A 15,322-nucleotide genomic window follows, 5' to 3' on the forward strand; every position below is an offset into this window, starting at 1 on the left:
TGGAATGTATTGTTGATAACTCCAGCTGTGTGCTCTTGGTGCTTTATTTCACTTTTGGAAAAGTGTTGGTGAAATTTATTTCTCACTACATTTTTGATTTTTTTAATGTAATTTGAAATAACTTTGGTTTGGAAATTTTCAGAACAGTTCGTGGTAGGTGACGTTTTCTGTGTCCGTTTTATCTGATGTGGATCAGAACAAGGAGATCTCCAACTTCATTTTTCCTCCTTGCCCCACTATAATAATGTACTGATGCTTTTGATAAGCGAGGAATTCACCTGTAGTCCATTTGACTTCCGTGCCTGTCCCTGTGAAGTCCTGTGCAACGAGCACAGAGTACCCCACTGGGCTGATGATGCTATATTTTGTAAAAATCATCACTTCTGCAGCAGTTTTAACCCCCCTCCTCCATGTCCTCCGCTTAATTTTAAGTCTCGTATGATTGCTATTTCATGTAGACATTCCCCTCATAGATTAATAACATTTATATGTTAAGCTTCCAGAGATACAGATTTTATAACAGGTGCTGTCTGAATTCTTTTAGACTTACGCAGGATGACACTTTTCTATTTAGTCAGCTTCTGTTAATTTTAATGCATGTGTTTAGTTAATTTATCCATCAGCACAGGAATGAAAATCCTTAAACTGGGGGAAATCTTCCTAAATTTAAAAATAGATTAAACCTGAGCTATATGATTATTGGAGTAGTTAAACACCCAAGCAGATGCTTTTTCAAAGCCAGGGCTGCGTGATTTGTGTACTGATGAAGTAATTACTGCCGTACACTGGTGGGGTATCTAATTAGCAATTAGTTATAGCTTCCTTACTAGGTCAATTAATCAAATTCATGTTAGTGTAACTTAAGAGTAAATTTAATAAAGTGATCAATTTTAATGCTTGAGCAGTTTCAGTAAACAAATTGTTCAGCCTCCTTATTCCCCTTAGTTTGGCTCCAAGCATATGGAACTGCGGAGGCTATTCTTGCTGGTTCTCAAGGCTGGGTCATGATTTAGGCTTGGTTTCCTCCCTGCAACCATAAGGGAAAAAATACTGTTGAAAGCATGTGGAATTTTAGTTGCTTTGTCATACCCACTGGAGCACAGTTGTCTAATTTAGCCCCGCCTGCTTCAAGGGAGAATCCTGAGCCTTGCAGCCAGTCTGTCAGAATAGGACACGGAGATTGTATGTGTGTTTGGTTTTAAGGTTCACTTTAGGGATGCTGTTTTACATGAATGAGCTGCAAGTTTGATTTATGTAAGGAAAAGGGACTCCATTTTTATTTTGTGGTTTTTTGTTTGTTTTTTTTTTTTTAGTGTGTCAGTGATTTGTTTCCTTCCCTAGAGGGTTTTGAAGGCAAGAGGAGCGCTTTCTTGCTAACTTTGGGCAGTGCAGCCTTTTGCTAGGGCAGGCAACACCATCTTCTCGGAAGAGACTTGAATGAAGGATTTGCTGACGCTCATTCTTGTAACAGAAGCAAAGTTATGTTTGTCACAGGAGTTGTTCTGCTTTATTTCTGGGATGAAATACTTACCTGAGTGGGGAGAACCTGTGAGGCTGTGGGGAGATCAGCATCTGCGAGCAGGCTGGAAATCCAGCGTTTGTGGCCTCAAGTAATACTGGGACACACAGCGACTGGGATCAGGGTGGGGCTCCTGGTTTGTTCCAGTGCGCTGAATTTGGGACAGTGCATCTACAGGTGAACTGGGAAAAGATCATGCAGGGACCTCACGCAGTGTAACCACTTTAATTAAGGTATGGCATTGGTAATACACAAGTGTTCAGTATCTTTAAACCTTTTTCTTACATCTGTCAGAGTTGCTGCTGCTGAGACACAATATCGTATCCGAGACAAGCATTTCACATTGTCGTTTCACAACTCTTGGTAGCTGTCCCAGTTGGACTAGGACTGGGGTGGACACTGGGTGCATTTACAGTGGATTCGGTGGTGGGATGCTGTTGTGTGGCATACAGAATTGTAGTAGAAATTCTGCATAAACAAATTACAGCTAAAATGTGTGTGTGCAACTAAGAAATTAGTGTTAGACACAAAAACTGGTGTAGACTTGTCCTTAGGAGGGCAGGGTGTTCATTTCTCATCCCACTCAACCTCTTTGTGCTGTAATGAGAAAGTGTCCAACCTTAGGTAACCTCCAAGCACTTCCAGCTAAAAGCTGGAGGAGTAGAATCTGATGTGCTTGTGCACTGGACAGAGTGTACCAGGTGTTCTATATTTGGTTACGCTCATGCTGCAAGATTCATCAGTGGAGCACTTTGCAAATGCAGAAACTATTAGCGTAGTTTGATACAGTCAGCAGACAGGCGTAGATTTTTCTTCCTACCATCTATTGTGTGTGTGTAATGACTTGAGATTGATCTACTACTTGAATCTCCTGGTAGTGCTTTAGTGTCTCACGCATTGCTTGTCTGCAGCAGCAGATGAATGTGGAATCCTGAATAAGCCTGAAATCTTCCAGGCTATGACACGTTTCAGATGGGCAGGGGCAACAGTCCAAGATTATTAAATAAAGAAGTCTGACCTCTGGGAATGATTGAGGAGCAGTGGGAACTAGGGCAGCTAACCTTTGCCTTCATGCCCTTGCCCTTCCCCTTCCCCCTCCAGCCTGATGTCCCTAGTTTTTCTGCTCTATGCAAATCTTTTAACACCTGACATGGAATAACTCAGTTACTAATGTGATAATATTGCTTTCTGGAAGTTTAACTGATGTAATTGGAAAAGACCAGGTGGGAGTTCTGTCAGACAATGGCCCCTGTCTAATGCCGGTCTACTTAATCTCACCGGTTTCGGAAGAGACTGAAAATGAAAACTTGTGTTCTGAAGTACAAGATTTGAGACAGCAAAAGTACGGAAATACTTGAGTTACCACCGTGTTATCTTACCCTCATCCAAAGAAACTGTGTCTGGTTTTAGTCTTGAAGGCCAAGTGTGACTTTGTTTTTCTTTTAAATCTTAACCTGTTTTAAAGACATTCTTATCAGAACTGAATGCACAATGTTGAAGTGTTGTGAAAGCTGCTCAGCATTAGCTATCACAGCAACCTAAGCTGCTGTTGTTTTCTGTTCTGTTTTCTCCTTCCCCTCTGCAGATTTCAGGAAACCTTACTGTGCCTTGGATTACAGGTTGTTCCAGGAAAAGAGCAGTAAGTATATTTCCATTTAAGTACTTAATGCTTCAAGTGAAGGAATGAAAAGTTGTTATAAGGAAATTTTTTAAAATGTCGGTTCTGTTTAAGTGGTGTGGGGTTTTATTTTTGGGGTTTTTTTCCCTTTCTACTTTGCCTGACACAAACACGATCTGCAGACACAGCACCTCAGTTACCATGAAGTTAATGTATATCATTAAAAGCAGGTCAAGGTCATAATCCCAAGTCGAGCGTATGAATTGTGCTGCTTGCTGAAACATGACATCTGAATTGATATGGACTAAGAGTTTAGAGCTCAGAGTGTGTTTTTTATAATGAAAGTGAAGCGACTCTTAATTGAGACAGAGCTGAATGCTTAAAGAGAGTGACTCCCTGCTCAGCCACTCTGCACGTGCACAGCGTTAGTCCATGCTGTCTGTAGTAACCTTCTCAGATCTGATTTTTATCCACATGTCATTTCACATTAGGCAGAATCAGCCAGGTTGGTGTCTTCAATTCACAAATGACTCTAAACCATATCACAAGGTATGAAGCTGCTTTCGTCAGGAGAATACCTCTATCCGGCTCTTTTGTTTGACTGCTGCTCAGCATTTCAGTTCAAGAGTAGTCTGCTAGCTTCTGTTTGACAAGCGTGTTGAATCTGCATGCTTACCATGAAAATACACCCTAAACCTGCAGGTTAGGTGGTACCACTCGGCTTTCAGGAGGCTGTTACATATTAGTCCAGCTATATCAGAAGCAGTAACTGGGGGAATGGCTATCATCGTAACTCAACTTGTCCCATCAAACCCCCAGCCCATCATTGAGCTGTCAATGTCGTGTGTGCTGCTTTGACGATGCTGAGGAAATGGAAAAACCTTTCTTTGCCTTCTCCTCCCTACTGTACTCTGATTCTTCTGTTTAGTCTTCAAAAAGTGTGAGTTTGGTAGCATTTGCTGTATAAGTAGAAATCTAAGGATCATTACTTTAATTGCGTTTTTTCTCGGATGTTTGCTAGGTCTTAGCTGTAGCATGCTTGTAGTTTCTGTAGGCTTTGGTGGTATCACTTATTTCTGTTTATATAGACAGCACTTTATAGGAGCACCTCACAGAGGGAACCAGTACTTTTATAAAAATGCTGTTGTTGCTCGTTCCATCTTGTTTTCTTCCTTTTTTTTTTTTTTTTTTTTTTTTTCCCCCTAACTCCCAGTTCTCTTGAGTCAGCTTTTGTAAATGTAGCCCTTTCCTGGAAGGCACTATCCCTCTGTCACTTAATTAATGCCCTTTTAGAACATCAGGCAGGTGATGAGTGTCCTAGAGTGCAGTTTCACTTTGGCTGAGCTGATTTCAGAGCACATCGTTGTTGAAAGGTGGAGGTTTTCCCCCCTTTGTCTCCCTGCTGGTGCACTGCCACCCCATCTGTAGCACTGGTGCTCGGATCTAATTCCAAGGTAATCCAGGTTAAGCCTCTGACCTGCCAGAGACTTCTATTCTTCTGCAGTTTGTCTTTCTGCCGTCTATAGTGAGTCAAATGTAGGGATCAGGTGAGTGCCAGAGCCAGCTCAGAGCAGGCAGCAGGAGCATGTGCCTGGCAGCAATAAAGAGAAGTAAGACACGATGCTGTCCCCTGCTCTCCCAGTAGCTGAGGCATGGTGGTTGTGCAGGACATCTGACACAAGCTACAGAAGAAATCTCTGCGATAAGTTTAAAACCTTTGAGAATGTGAAAATGCCTCTTTATTAAAGATGATTATTAGGGATTTTGTTTTCCTCAGAACTTTACTCCTGTATCTTTTGTAATCCATAAAATGCATAAAACCCTTTGGTTAGTAAAGTCCAGTTTGACAGCATCTATTTCCAGGTTTGTGGATGCACTTTCTCCAATGTGAGTGCATAATTAGCCTTAAGGAGATAAGTTGAGGAGCTGGCACTCTGAAACTGCTGTGTACAAAGGAGTGTAAGACAACAAAAAGAGAGGAAAAAGCTCCTAATTCCTAGGAAACTTCAGTTTCAAATGTGAAATTCTTTTGAAGAAAGAGCTTGAAGGAACAGAAATAGAATGGATATAGTTGTAGAACTGCGGTTACGGCAATTACTGCCATTCAGCAGCAAAAAGGCTAATCCGTGTTTTGTTTAAAATGGAGACGATCATCTTTTAGATGCTCTGAATTTTTAATCTCTTTCCTTGATGTTTTGTTTTCCTTGCCCTGTCCTTCAGCTGCATCAAGAGAGAAATAAAACCTGTGCAGTTCTGCAGAAACTCTTTCTAGTCTGCTCAGCTATGTTGTAAGATGATGTAATCCTGACTGTTAATGAATATTAGGCTAGAAATACCACCCTCTCCTTTATTTGTGAGAATGTCTTTGGAAATTACAGAGTTCTGTGTTCTGTCATGGTGCGTCTGCAAGGCATTGCCCTGTACAGACACATTGATTTTTGTTTTTTCACAGGGTGGTGGAAGGATAACAAGGATTCAAAAATAGCAATGAAGATGTTGGTTAAAGAGAGTCAAAAGGGGATAATATCTTCACTTCTGTCCTTGCATTTAGGTCTTGAGTGTTCTGACTGTGCTTAAGCCGTGTGTCATCTGATGTCTCAACATGGTTATAGGCAACCCTAGTGAGGCTCCATCTGGAGGCCTGTGCCCAGTTCTGGGCTCCCCAGCTCAAGAAAGCAAGGAGCAACTGGAGAGAGTCCAGCGGGGAGCACCGAGATGATGAGGGTCTTTTGAAGGAGGAAAGACTGAGAGACCTCAGTCTGTTCAGCCTGGAGGAGAGAAGACTGAGAGGGGGGTCTCAAAAATGCTGATCAATATCTGGAGGGCAGGGGGGCAGACTGTTCAGTGTTCTTAGCATTGTTTCAGACAGAAAACACGTCTTTTTATTATATGCCGTTCTGCACCCAAGTTCCACAAATCACCCAGGCTTATTGTATGCTGAGATCCTGCAGGCTGGTACGAATGTCATATCTGGCCCAGAACTAGAAAAGCAGACTTTCTAGTCAAACATGAGGAAGGCATTAATAGATTAAGTAAGAATCATGATAATTACTGTCTAAAAATCAGTTTCCTTTGAGTTTGAATGTAGCGATTCAGGCACGGACCCTGTTGATGAGGCAACAAGAGAGATCGACTTTATTGAGAGCAGGCAAGCCTTATATATCTGTATCCAGTAACAGCCATCCCAGTGAATTTCCACCCGTGAGAATCCTGCAGTATAGCGACAGAGTGCAACCCCCTGTTTTCCACAGATGTGCCCCTTATCTTCATGTTTTCCACCTAGTGCATTCCTTTCCTATTAACCCACGGGTCTTAATAAAGATTCCAAGGTCTCAGCAAGCTAGCAAGCATGAGAACATTTGAACATTTGCTACTTAATGTACTAGTTCAAAATCTCAAATAGAAGGGTGAGTTGTTGGTCCTTGTGGATTAGAGGTTGGCTTTGGAAGTTACGGAGTGAAATGACTGGATGTAGTTGCAGAGGTTAGAGTGTAATTTTTCTGCTAGACTGTTCTGTTGCGCTGATGTCTCGCCCCTTTTTTGTTCTTCTTCTTAGCCATATTTGGTTTAGAAACAGATATTAACAGAATATATGTGGTTTTGATGGAGTGTTGAAGCAGTTACAGCTCTTTTCAAGCTGTGATACTATGAAATATTTATCAGTTCTGCTTCCATTGCAGCAAACTTCAAGCTTACCCAGCCAGTGGGAAAAGATGCAAAAAGTCTCTCTTCCAGAAAACTAACCGTTTGGGCTCTAACAGTGTGATAACAGTAGTAGTTTAAGGGTGCCAGCAGATGTGGATGTGGCACTTAGGGACAGGGTTCAGTGGTGGGATTGGCATTGTTAGGTTAAGGCTTGGACTCGATCTTAAAGGTCTTTTCCAACCTAAACAATTCTGTGACAGTTGTGAAACTGGAACATAAAACCTCAGACTGAAGGAATGTGTCATCTTTAATAAGGTTAAATGCTGTTAGTGTTAAGGGAAAACACAGACCTTCAGAATTTGTACGTGGGAAATGAGATCAAGAAATGTAAACTGAAGAGTAAGAGTAATATTAAATGGTGGATATGGGAAAGGGGGAATATACGTAGAAAGATTGATTCAGAAATAACTATTATTTACAAATAAGATCATAAGATATGAGTTGAAAATGTCCAACTGATTATTCCAGAAGATTAAGTAGCATCATGGTTCAGAGAGCTGAATGCTGGAGTCATTAGGAATGGGCAACAAAGCAATGTAACACTGTTCTTGGACAGAGGAATCTCATACTTTGAACACTGTGTGCACTTCTAATCTTCCCATTCCTCCCAAAATATAACAGAGAAACAGCGACAGTGATCAAAGGCACAGAACAGCCGTATAATGAACAACCAAGAGGGTTGTATCTCTTCAGATGTGCAAAGAGATGACTGGGAGAGAGGGTAGGAGGGTGATGGAGAGCTTTACAAATGTGAAGAGCGTGGAGAAGCAGATACGGACTCGTTTGTTCCAGTGTAAGAGTAGGTATCACATCAAGCAAGCCTTAGATAGGCTCCAAAGGAGATTGGACCTGTTCATTTAGAGGAACTTAACATGCCTCCTAGTTATAAGATGCTGAGGTTGCTACAGAGTATTGAGGGGAAGTGTCACCTTTTGTCCTATTTTCTTTTTTTACTGGACTTCAAAGAACCTTTAGCATGTACAAAAAAGGCTATTCCTCTCTGAGATCCCTTGCTCCGTGGTAGAGTTTCTGAGCAGTACTGAGTGAAATGTATTGCAAGAGGTTTGTTTGCTAGAAATAACCATTACCTTAGAGAGTTTCCTCACAGAGCATCAGAACAGGACTGTTGATTCAGTACGATTTCACTGCAGCTTAAATAAACACAACTTTTTGTTAACTGCACACAGTGCTCAGCTGCAGCGAGAATGCAATAGTTATTAGGTTTATTTAAAGCTCTAGTTCTTTCATTTTTTAACGTGCCTTTTATTAGTAGTCTGAAGATTGGGTTTAGCTTTTGTGCATATGGCCTGAAACATTTTCAACTGATGAATAAAAACCGATCTAAAAAAGCTGGCTCTAATAAAAGGCAGGATAAGGACACTCCACTGCAAGGCAATTATTCATACCAATTATAGACACCAGATCTGCACCACGAGTATTGCCTGCACAGTGGATATTAGGAGGGGCTCGGCATAGTGCCAGGAATGTCTATAATAAACTGGGTCATCTCTTATAAGAATGTCGTTATTACACTTGAGAGGTCAGGGGATGAGCAGGGTTTAACCCTGCGCTCGGCAGAACTGCTGATTCAGTTCGCTCACAGGGATGGCTTTTCATCGTGAGCTGACGGTCTGTTTGCTGCTGGAAGAAGCTTTGCTCTGCTTTTCAAACTGTGGACAACACAACTGGTTGATGTGAAGAATGCAGCAAACAGTTAATGCTGCCAAGGAGGAAACTGAGCCTCGAATCAGTGAGCAGTGGATCTGAAGAGAGGAAATGAGAATTGTATTCAAAAGAGTCGTTACAATGAAGTAAAAATATGAACTGAATTACAGCCTTGTCTTCAGCTGTGGGAAGGATTGGGCTAAATATGAAGCTTATTCATATTTTTTTTCCTACACTAACTGATGCAGAACTATCGATGTTACAGTGTTTGTGGGGCTCTGGGGTTCTTGGTTTGTTTTCTCAGTTCTGCTGATCATACTGAGCATGAGGAAGTTATTAACTGCAGTGTCATTGAATGTTCAATGTAGAAATTCTACCCTTTATTTTCTCACAAAAGACATTGGCTTTGGTAAAACCACTGTGTAATTTTTGAGCCGCTGATAATGCAGGAATCAAACTTGGGTACCGTCTTTGTCAAGGGGATGATCCCGTAATTGAATATAGCTTGTGATTTCCCTGAGAAATTAATGAATAAGTGTATGGCCCAGCCCGTTACACAAAGGTAGGTACTCTGGATCTAAGCTATGTACAAGCTGAAGCGTTATTTACATCTAATGAGTGTCAGGGTTGGGACTGGGCCCGATACGATGGTGCAGCAAGTGAGAGCAGAGTAAACTATCAATCTTCCTTTGCCCTCTCTGAGAGCATAAAGGAACTTCTGTTCACTGTGTGCAAGCGTGCAGGCCGACAGCTCCTGTGGTTCACTTAATACGTGCTGACCCGCTACCCTCTTAGCAACTTCTGTGTGAATCACAGCCCTTACATGCCAGGAATCTTTCTCTTGGTGCACTTTTAGGGTCAAGTTTCAAGTGTGGTGACCTGATAGACCCTGTGTTTCCTTGCTGCAGAGACTGCCCAGCTGTGTTATAGTTGCTGCTTATGCTGCTAGGTGCCCCTTTCTGCAGACAGCGCTTCCAGCTGCTCTGGGGCTCGCTTCCTACTGCTTGGCTGAGTTCCACAGGTTTCTCAGTGCTGATCTTGGTGGGGGAAAATATGGTAAAGATGAGATACAGAATCCAAAGCAGAAAAGTTCAAGCGGGAGGAGGAGTACTGATTGGAGAACAGGCTGTGTTTGGTAGGGCGGGTTGAGCCAGGCAGCTCAGCAAGGCTGCTCCCCTCAGCCCTGAGGGGACTTGGCTTTTCGTGCTGTCTTCTATTTATGTGCTCTTGTTTTTCTCCTCAGTTTTGTTCCTGCTTTCTGGACTCTTTCATGTGGTGTGTGTTGTGGGGGTTTTGTTTTTTCTTTCATATCGGTTGACTGAAAAAACTTTTTGTCCTTTTCCTTCTCTGACCTGTGATCGGTATCAGCGCGATTCATGTACTGCTGCATGAGCTCTTCGGGAACGAGTGAAAGGATAAAGTACCTGGGGTGGCAGTAACTGCAACAGCAACAAAAAAGCAAAATTACATATTGCCATCTCAAACACTAGGGATTATTTTTGACAAGTAGGTAAATCAAAAACTTCTTTTTCCAACCCCTTCTCCATTTCCACTGTAAATGGCTGCAAAAGACTTTGGAAATGTCACTACAGGAAAGTTCCAGTAACTGTCAGACATCTACTTTGATCTACGCTGTTGAGCCTGACTCTACAGCCCTGAGCTTGTAGCAAAATTCTGTAGCAGTTGCAAGGTGAAAACCATTGAATATTGTTGTATCTAGTAAGAGTTTTTATTCAAACATTTATAGCAGATCATCACAATTTATATACATCCACCTAAAATGGAAAAGATACGGTATTGCTTTTTTAATGAAATATTTGAAAGCCAAGTGGTTTTGCTAAACAGTGCTTTCTCCACTTAAAATCCTTGTGTTTAGTAAATAAAAGCTGAGCAGCCTCTGCCCCCTTCCTGAAGTCCCATCCCCTCGGTAGCTCTGTAGTCAGTTGTTGTCTTTTGCCTAACGTGGGATCCATTTGTGTATTACAAATACAAAGCTCATCTGGTAGCAAGTATTCCTGCCCTGTATTCTTCCAGCAGAAGCAGAGTTTTCTTAGGTAAATGGGAAAATCTGAACTCAGTCCAGCATCAGCTGTAGTTCCTCTGGGTTTTATTCAAATTTGACCAGTGCCGCAAACAAGGTGAGAGAAGACAACGTGAACCGGGGTTGCTCCCTCACAGGCAAAGTAAGATTGAGCAGATTGCCTTCAACCCCCTGCCACATTCCAGAGAGGTTCTTTAAGCTATGGATATTAGATACAAATACATTTTCCATCTCATTTGCCTGATAAGCGCAGATTGCAGCAAAAGATGTGAGTGGTGGATTGCTGATGTGAACTCTCCAGAACCAACACAGAATGATGCTTATTTATTTATGTCTAAAAACACTCAGGGTACTTTAGAAGGTGAAGTTTCACTGAGCCACTTGTGTGTTCAGAAAAGCAGGATAGGCCAGAAGGACTTTGCTTCTCCATGTAGTTTGAGCATTGCTGTCGTGCTCCTTTCTGCCTTCCCTTTCCTCAGCACTTGGCTGCCACTCCCCAACTGCAGAGCGCAATCTCTTCCTATCACTTTCAGAACTTGCAACCTATTTTTCCAGCAGCTATAAAAGGAGATATTGCTGCAGGGATCAGGAGATTAAACTAGACTCTTGTTCTATGAAAATGGCTTGTAAGTAGGAGGAGCTCAGGTCAGGCATGCAGGGAAAACCAGCATCTGCTCTGGGTGAATGGGCATCCAGGATTGAGCTTTGCTCAGCAGGCTGCTCTTGAGGTGAAGTCCACTTACTGCACTTTACTGCTCATCCTAGAGAAGCCTTGAAATGTGCCAGCTGGATTCCTTTTAGATTAAAATAGAGTGCATCCCGCCGGCTGGGGGTGCATCCCCTGTGCCGCAGCTGCTGAGAGGCGCTCGGTGTGTGGAGCAGAGCTGCTCCCGGGCAGCGTGCGTGCTGTGCCCGCAGGCTCACCGCATCTCCTGCGCTCCCGGCATGAGGTGGCACCTAATGGAGGGCTGGGATGGAAACCACTTCTCTCATTCTGTACTTGAATGTGTGAAATGATAGCCAAGAAAATTCGAGTGCCTGGTAGCAGTTAATACTGGACCATACTGGAATATAACCAGTACTTTATTTTTACTGGACCACGTGGGATTGTTTTAAGGAGACAAGGTTCTGATATCCCTACTTTATGTCCATACATTAAAGAGACTGAATTGCTTTTAATATTTTGAGAAACAGTAATCTTTAAAGGAAGAAGATTGCAAGGATTGCCATTTTCTGAAGATTAAGAAAAATTAAAGTCAATAACTGTACAAGATGTCAAATGATTCTAGTTCTGCAGAATTTTTTAGACCATTATTTCATTCTGTTTCATTTAATTTCTTTAGACCAATTATTTCATTCTAACTTTTACAGGTTTTAAATGAGTAAACTCAGATTTCAAATATTGAAATCCTGATTAATTCTTACAAAATTCAGCTGTAGAAAGAGTGACAGATGTGGCGCATGTGACTACCACTTACTAGGGCAGGCTTTATTGTTATATTTCTGCACTCCTGAAAGCAGGAGAGATGACAGCCTTGGGCTAGTAGGAAGAAAATGTAGATTTTAGTTAAGATTCTGGGCTAAAGCGTGTGAGTTATACTAGTGGATGGTGCTGTGTGCCCGCACCAGGTAGGATGTCTAGGATTTGTTTCTCACTGTTACTCCTTATATCAGTAATCCAACATCACATATTTTGATAAATATACACAAAGAGTTAGGGACCTCGCAAATAAATGGTGGAACCAATTTAAACTCTGAAGCCTACCAAGTAAACATTAAAGTATTCCCTTTAGGAACTCAGAATCCTTTGAATTATGCATGTATTGTAGTTTGCAGTAAGATAAAAGAACTTTAGGTGGGGGAGGGTGAGAAACTTGAAAAGCCTTAAGGAATAATTTGCATAAATTGGGTGGAGAGGGTAAACAGCACAAGGGGAAAAAAAGTTATTTTCAGGGAGGCCTTACAGAGTGAGATAAAACAAATTAAAAAAAAATCAGGTGGAGTTGAAACAAAGCTGAAGTGCTTTAAACTTGCATTAGCACTGCCACTGCCTTTAAAGCAAATCCCAGGGAGCTACATACTGCCCTGGATTAAAAAGCAAACTTAAAAATAAATTCTTAAGGGAGAGCTGAAAGAGAAAAAAAGCACGGAGACGGTACAACATGTGTGTCTTACTGTATGTAAGACCTCTGGAAATGAAATGAAGAGCCTAAGCAGAGTGGTTTTTTCATCTAACTGTTTTTTTCTTTATCTTACAGTTACAGGACCGCACACAGTTTAGTGACCGAGACTTAGCTACCCTAAAGAAATACTGGGACAATGGCATGACCAGCCTGGGCTCAGTCTGCAGAGAGAAAATTGAAGCTGTGGCTGCAGAATTAAACGTTGACTGTGAAATAGTGCGGGTAAGAAATCTAGTGTCTTCCCCTGTCTTGTAGCAGGAGTGAAAATAGGACAGATGAAAGCCTTTAAAACTTTCATGAGGAAGCTTAAAATAGATTTCATGTATTACATAATGAATGACCATGTTAGGAAGCGCTCTCTTGCTCTTTCTGCAGTCTATATATAGAAAAAAGCCCTCAGGTAAGAGTCTTATTGATCAGCAGCAGAAGTAGCACTACGAGTCCTTTGACATTCTCTTTGGACCTGAGTAAGATTTTCAGTAGAAGTGTTACATATTTTAGGGGTATCTCAGGAGACTGAAAAGTGCTCTTTATGTTGCTATTAAGATACAAAAGAGCCTTTCTAAAGATATGGGGAAGATAGTTCTCATTAATGCTTATAGGAAAAAATCATTGTAAGCATATGAAAGACAGTGCTCAAAAACAGGAAAAAAAAATCCTACAAGACTGTCTTGAGGCCAGGTTGAGCTGTGATGGAGGGCAAAGAGTTCTGGGTCACTCAACTTGATAATCTGTGTGGGTGTCATTGATGAAGGGTTGCTTTCGCAAGCACGTGTTTGGTGAAGGTACCCTGACTCCTGAGACCATTGCACATCATCAGTTCCAGAGGGTGGGAGGTTTGGTACAGCACCACTTGTTGCCACTGTATTCCCAGTTGCAGAGCATCCGTCATCGCTCCCAAGCTGTGGGTGTCTCGCTCACTCTGAGTCTTTCCACCCTTCAGAAAAAAAGTCCGACTGTCTTTGCAGTCAGTACAGAAGCATGATCAGAGTCTTCCTTTCCTTCATAACAGGCATGACAATTGTGACTAGTCCTTTCAGCCTTCATCCTTTTTCCACTTCTTTCTTAAAATTACGACATTGCTACAAAAGCAGCACTAGGAGCCCTTCTTTGAAATGCTGCTTTTGTGGAGATCTCTCCTGGGTCAATGTATCAAAGTGGTACCAAAGCTACTTTCAGTGTTGAACACAGATCTGTTTCTTTACCTGCTTGTTTCCCTGAGCACGTGTGTGTTATAAAAAAATGAATTGGACTTTTGGAGGCTGTAAGGACTTACTCTCTTCTCTGTAGAGAACAAAGCTGCTCCACATTTTCTAAGCTCTTCAGTTTGCTTTCTGAAAGGTGAAGCTGTTTCCATTGACAGCAACGCAAAACGGACTCCTGGATACGAAGTACCTTATTCACAGGGCAGTGAGACTGACACTCACACTTCACCTCCCTTTGTTCCCTTACGAACACGCTCGTTGGCACAAACGGGATGGCACTGTGAAGTTCTGTACAATAGCATCTGCTTAAAATGCTTCTGTCTTCAGGGCAGCTGTGCTGGGCTCTGGTCAGGTCCATGGGACCCTCTGGCATGACATGCACAAGTGAATGGACAAAAACATTTCTTTTCTTCTTAGTGACTGTGGCTGTGACCGGAATCTGTCCTGCCTCTGGTTCCTCTGCAAGGCAGAGGTGAGAACTGCAGCAGGAATTAAGTAGAGGTTGGTCCTCTGCCATGCTGCACCGTTTTTCTGGTTTGTAAGGGCTGAATTAATGCTGCAGGATGTGTGTGATCTTCAGTGCTTCCTGTTGTTCTTTCTCTAAGGTGCATCGTTTGTGTCCCAGCTGTAGGACGGGTGTCCACAGCATCTCCACACTCTGTAGATACCTGCACTGCAAGAACTGGACTGAGGGACTCTGCTGGGAAAAGCTCTCCCCTCTCAATCCTTTTTTGCCTCTTTCACTGTACCTTGAGTGCTAGGTAGTGTGCAACTAGCGACTGTTTCTCCTTTTGTGATGGAAATAAGAGTAGCATGTGTAAATAGTAATAAGGACAAATATGTATACATCAAATAACACACCTCCTAAATATATGCAGTCTACAAATATAATACAATTAAATATAGCGGTTGAGAGAGCTGGGGTTGTTTAGCCTGGAGAAGAGGAGGCTGAGGGGAGACCTCATTGCTCTCTGCAACTGCCTGAAAGGAGGTTGTAGAGAGGAGGGAGCTGGGCTCTTCTCCCAAGTGACAGGGGACAGGACAAGAGGGAATGGCCTCAAGCTCCGCCAGGGGAGATTTAGGCTGGACATTAGGAAAAAATTTTTCACAGAAAGGGTCATTGGGCACTGGCAGAGGCTGCCCAGGGAGGTGGTTGAGTCACATTCCCTGGAGGTGTTTAAGGCATGGGTGGACAAGGCGCTGAGGGACATGGTTTAGTGTTTGATAGGAATGGTTGGACTCGATCATCTGGTGGGTCTCTTCCAACCTGGTTATTCTATGATTCTATGATAATAAATATTCACATACACATATTGCTTGTTTTAACTCCATTAAATACATGTCCCCATCTTTCCCTTTTAAAAGCTTTTTTAATGGAATTTCATG

At 42.2% G+C, this 15,322-nt stretch overlaps 1 protein-coding gene across 4 annotated transcripts in view; it reads left to right on the forward strand.

Moving 5' to 3' along the window:
• The window catches only part of HDX (highly divergent homeobox), a 47,150-nt gene that overhangs the window by 12,059 nt on the left and 19,769 nt on the right, over positions 1-15,322 (forward strand). For 2 of the 4 annotated variants that reach the window (XM_069868078.1, XM_069868079.1), the window contains exons 4-5: positions 3,105-3,158; positions 12,807-12,953. In XM_069868078.1, the coding sequence (XP_069724179.1) occupies positions 3,105-3,158; positions 12,807-12,953 (201 nt within the window). The remainder of the gene's footprint in view (positions 1-3,104; positions 3,159-12,806; positions 12,954-15,322) is intronic. The other 2 variants (XM_069868081.1, XM_069868080.1) reach the window with 2 other exon arrangements.

The sequence above is a fragment of the Phaenicophaeus curvirostris genome, chromosome 13 (assembly GCF_032191515.1).
Source record: "Phaenicophaeus curvirostris isolate KB17595 chromosome 13, BPBGC_Pcur_1.0, whole genome shotgun sequence".
Classification (NCBI taxonomy): Eukaryota; Metazoa; Chordata; class Aves; order Cuculiformes; family Cuculidae; genus Phaenicophaeus; species Phaenicophaeus curvirostris.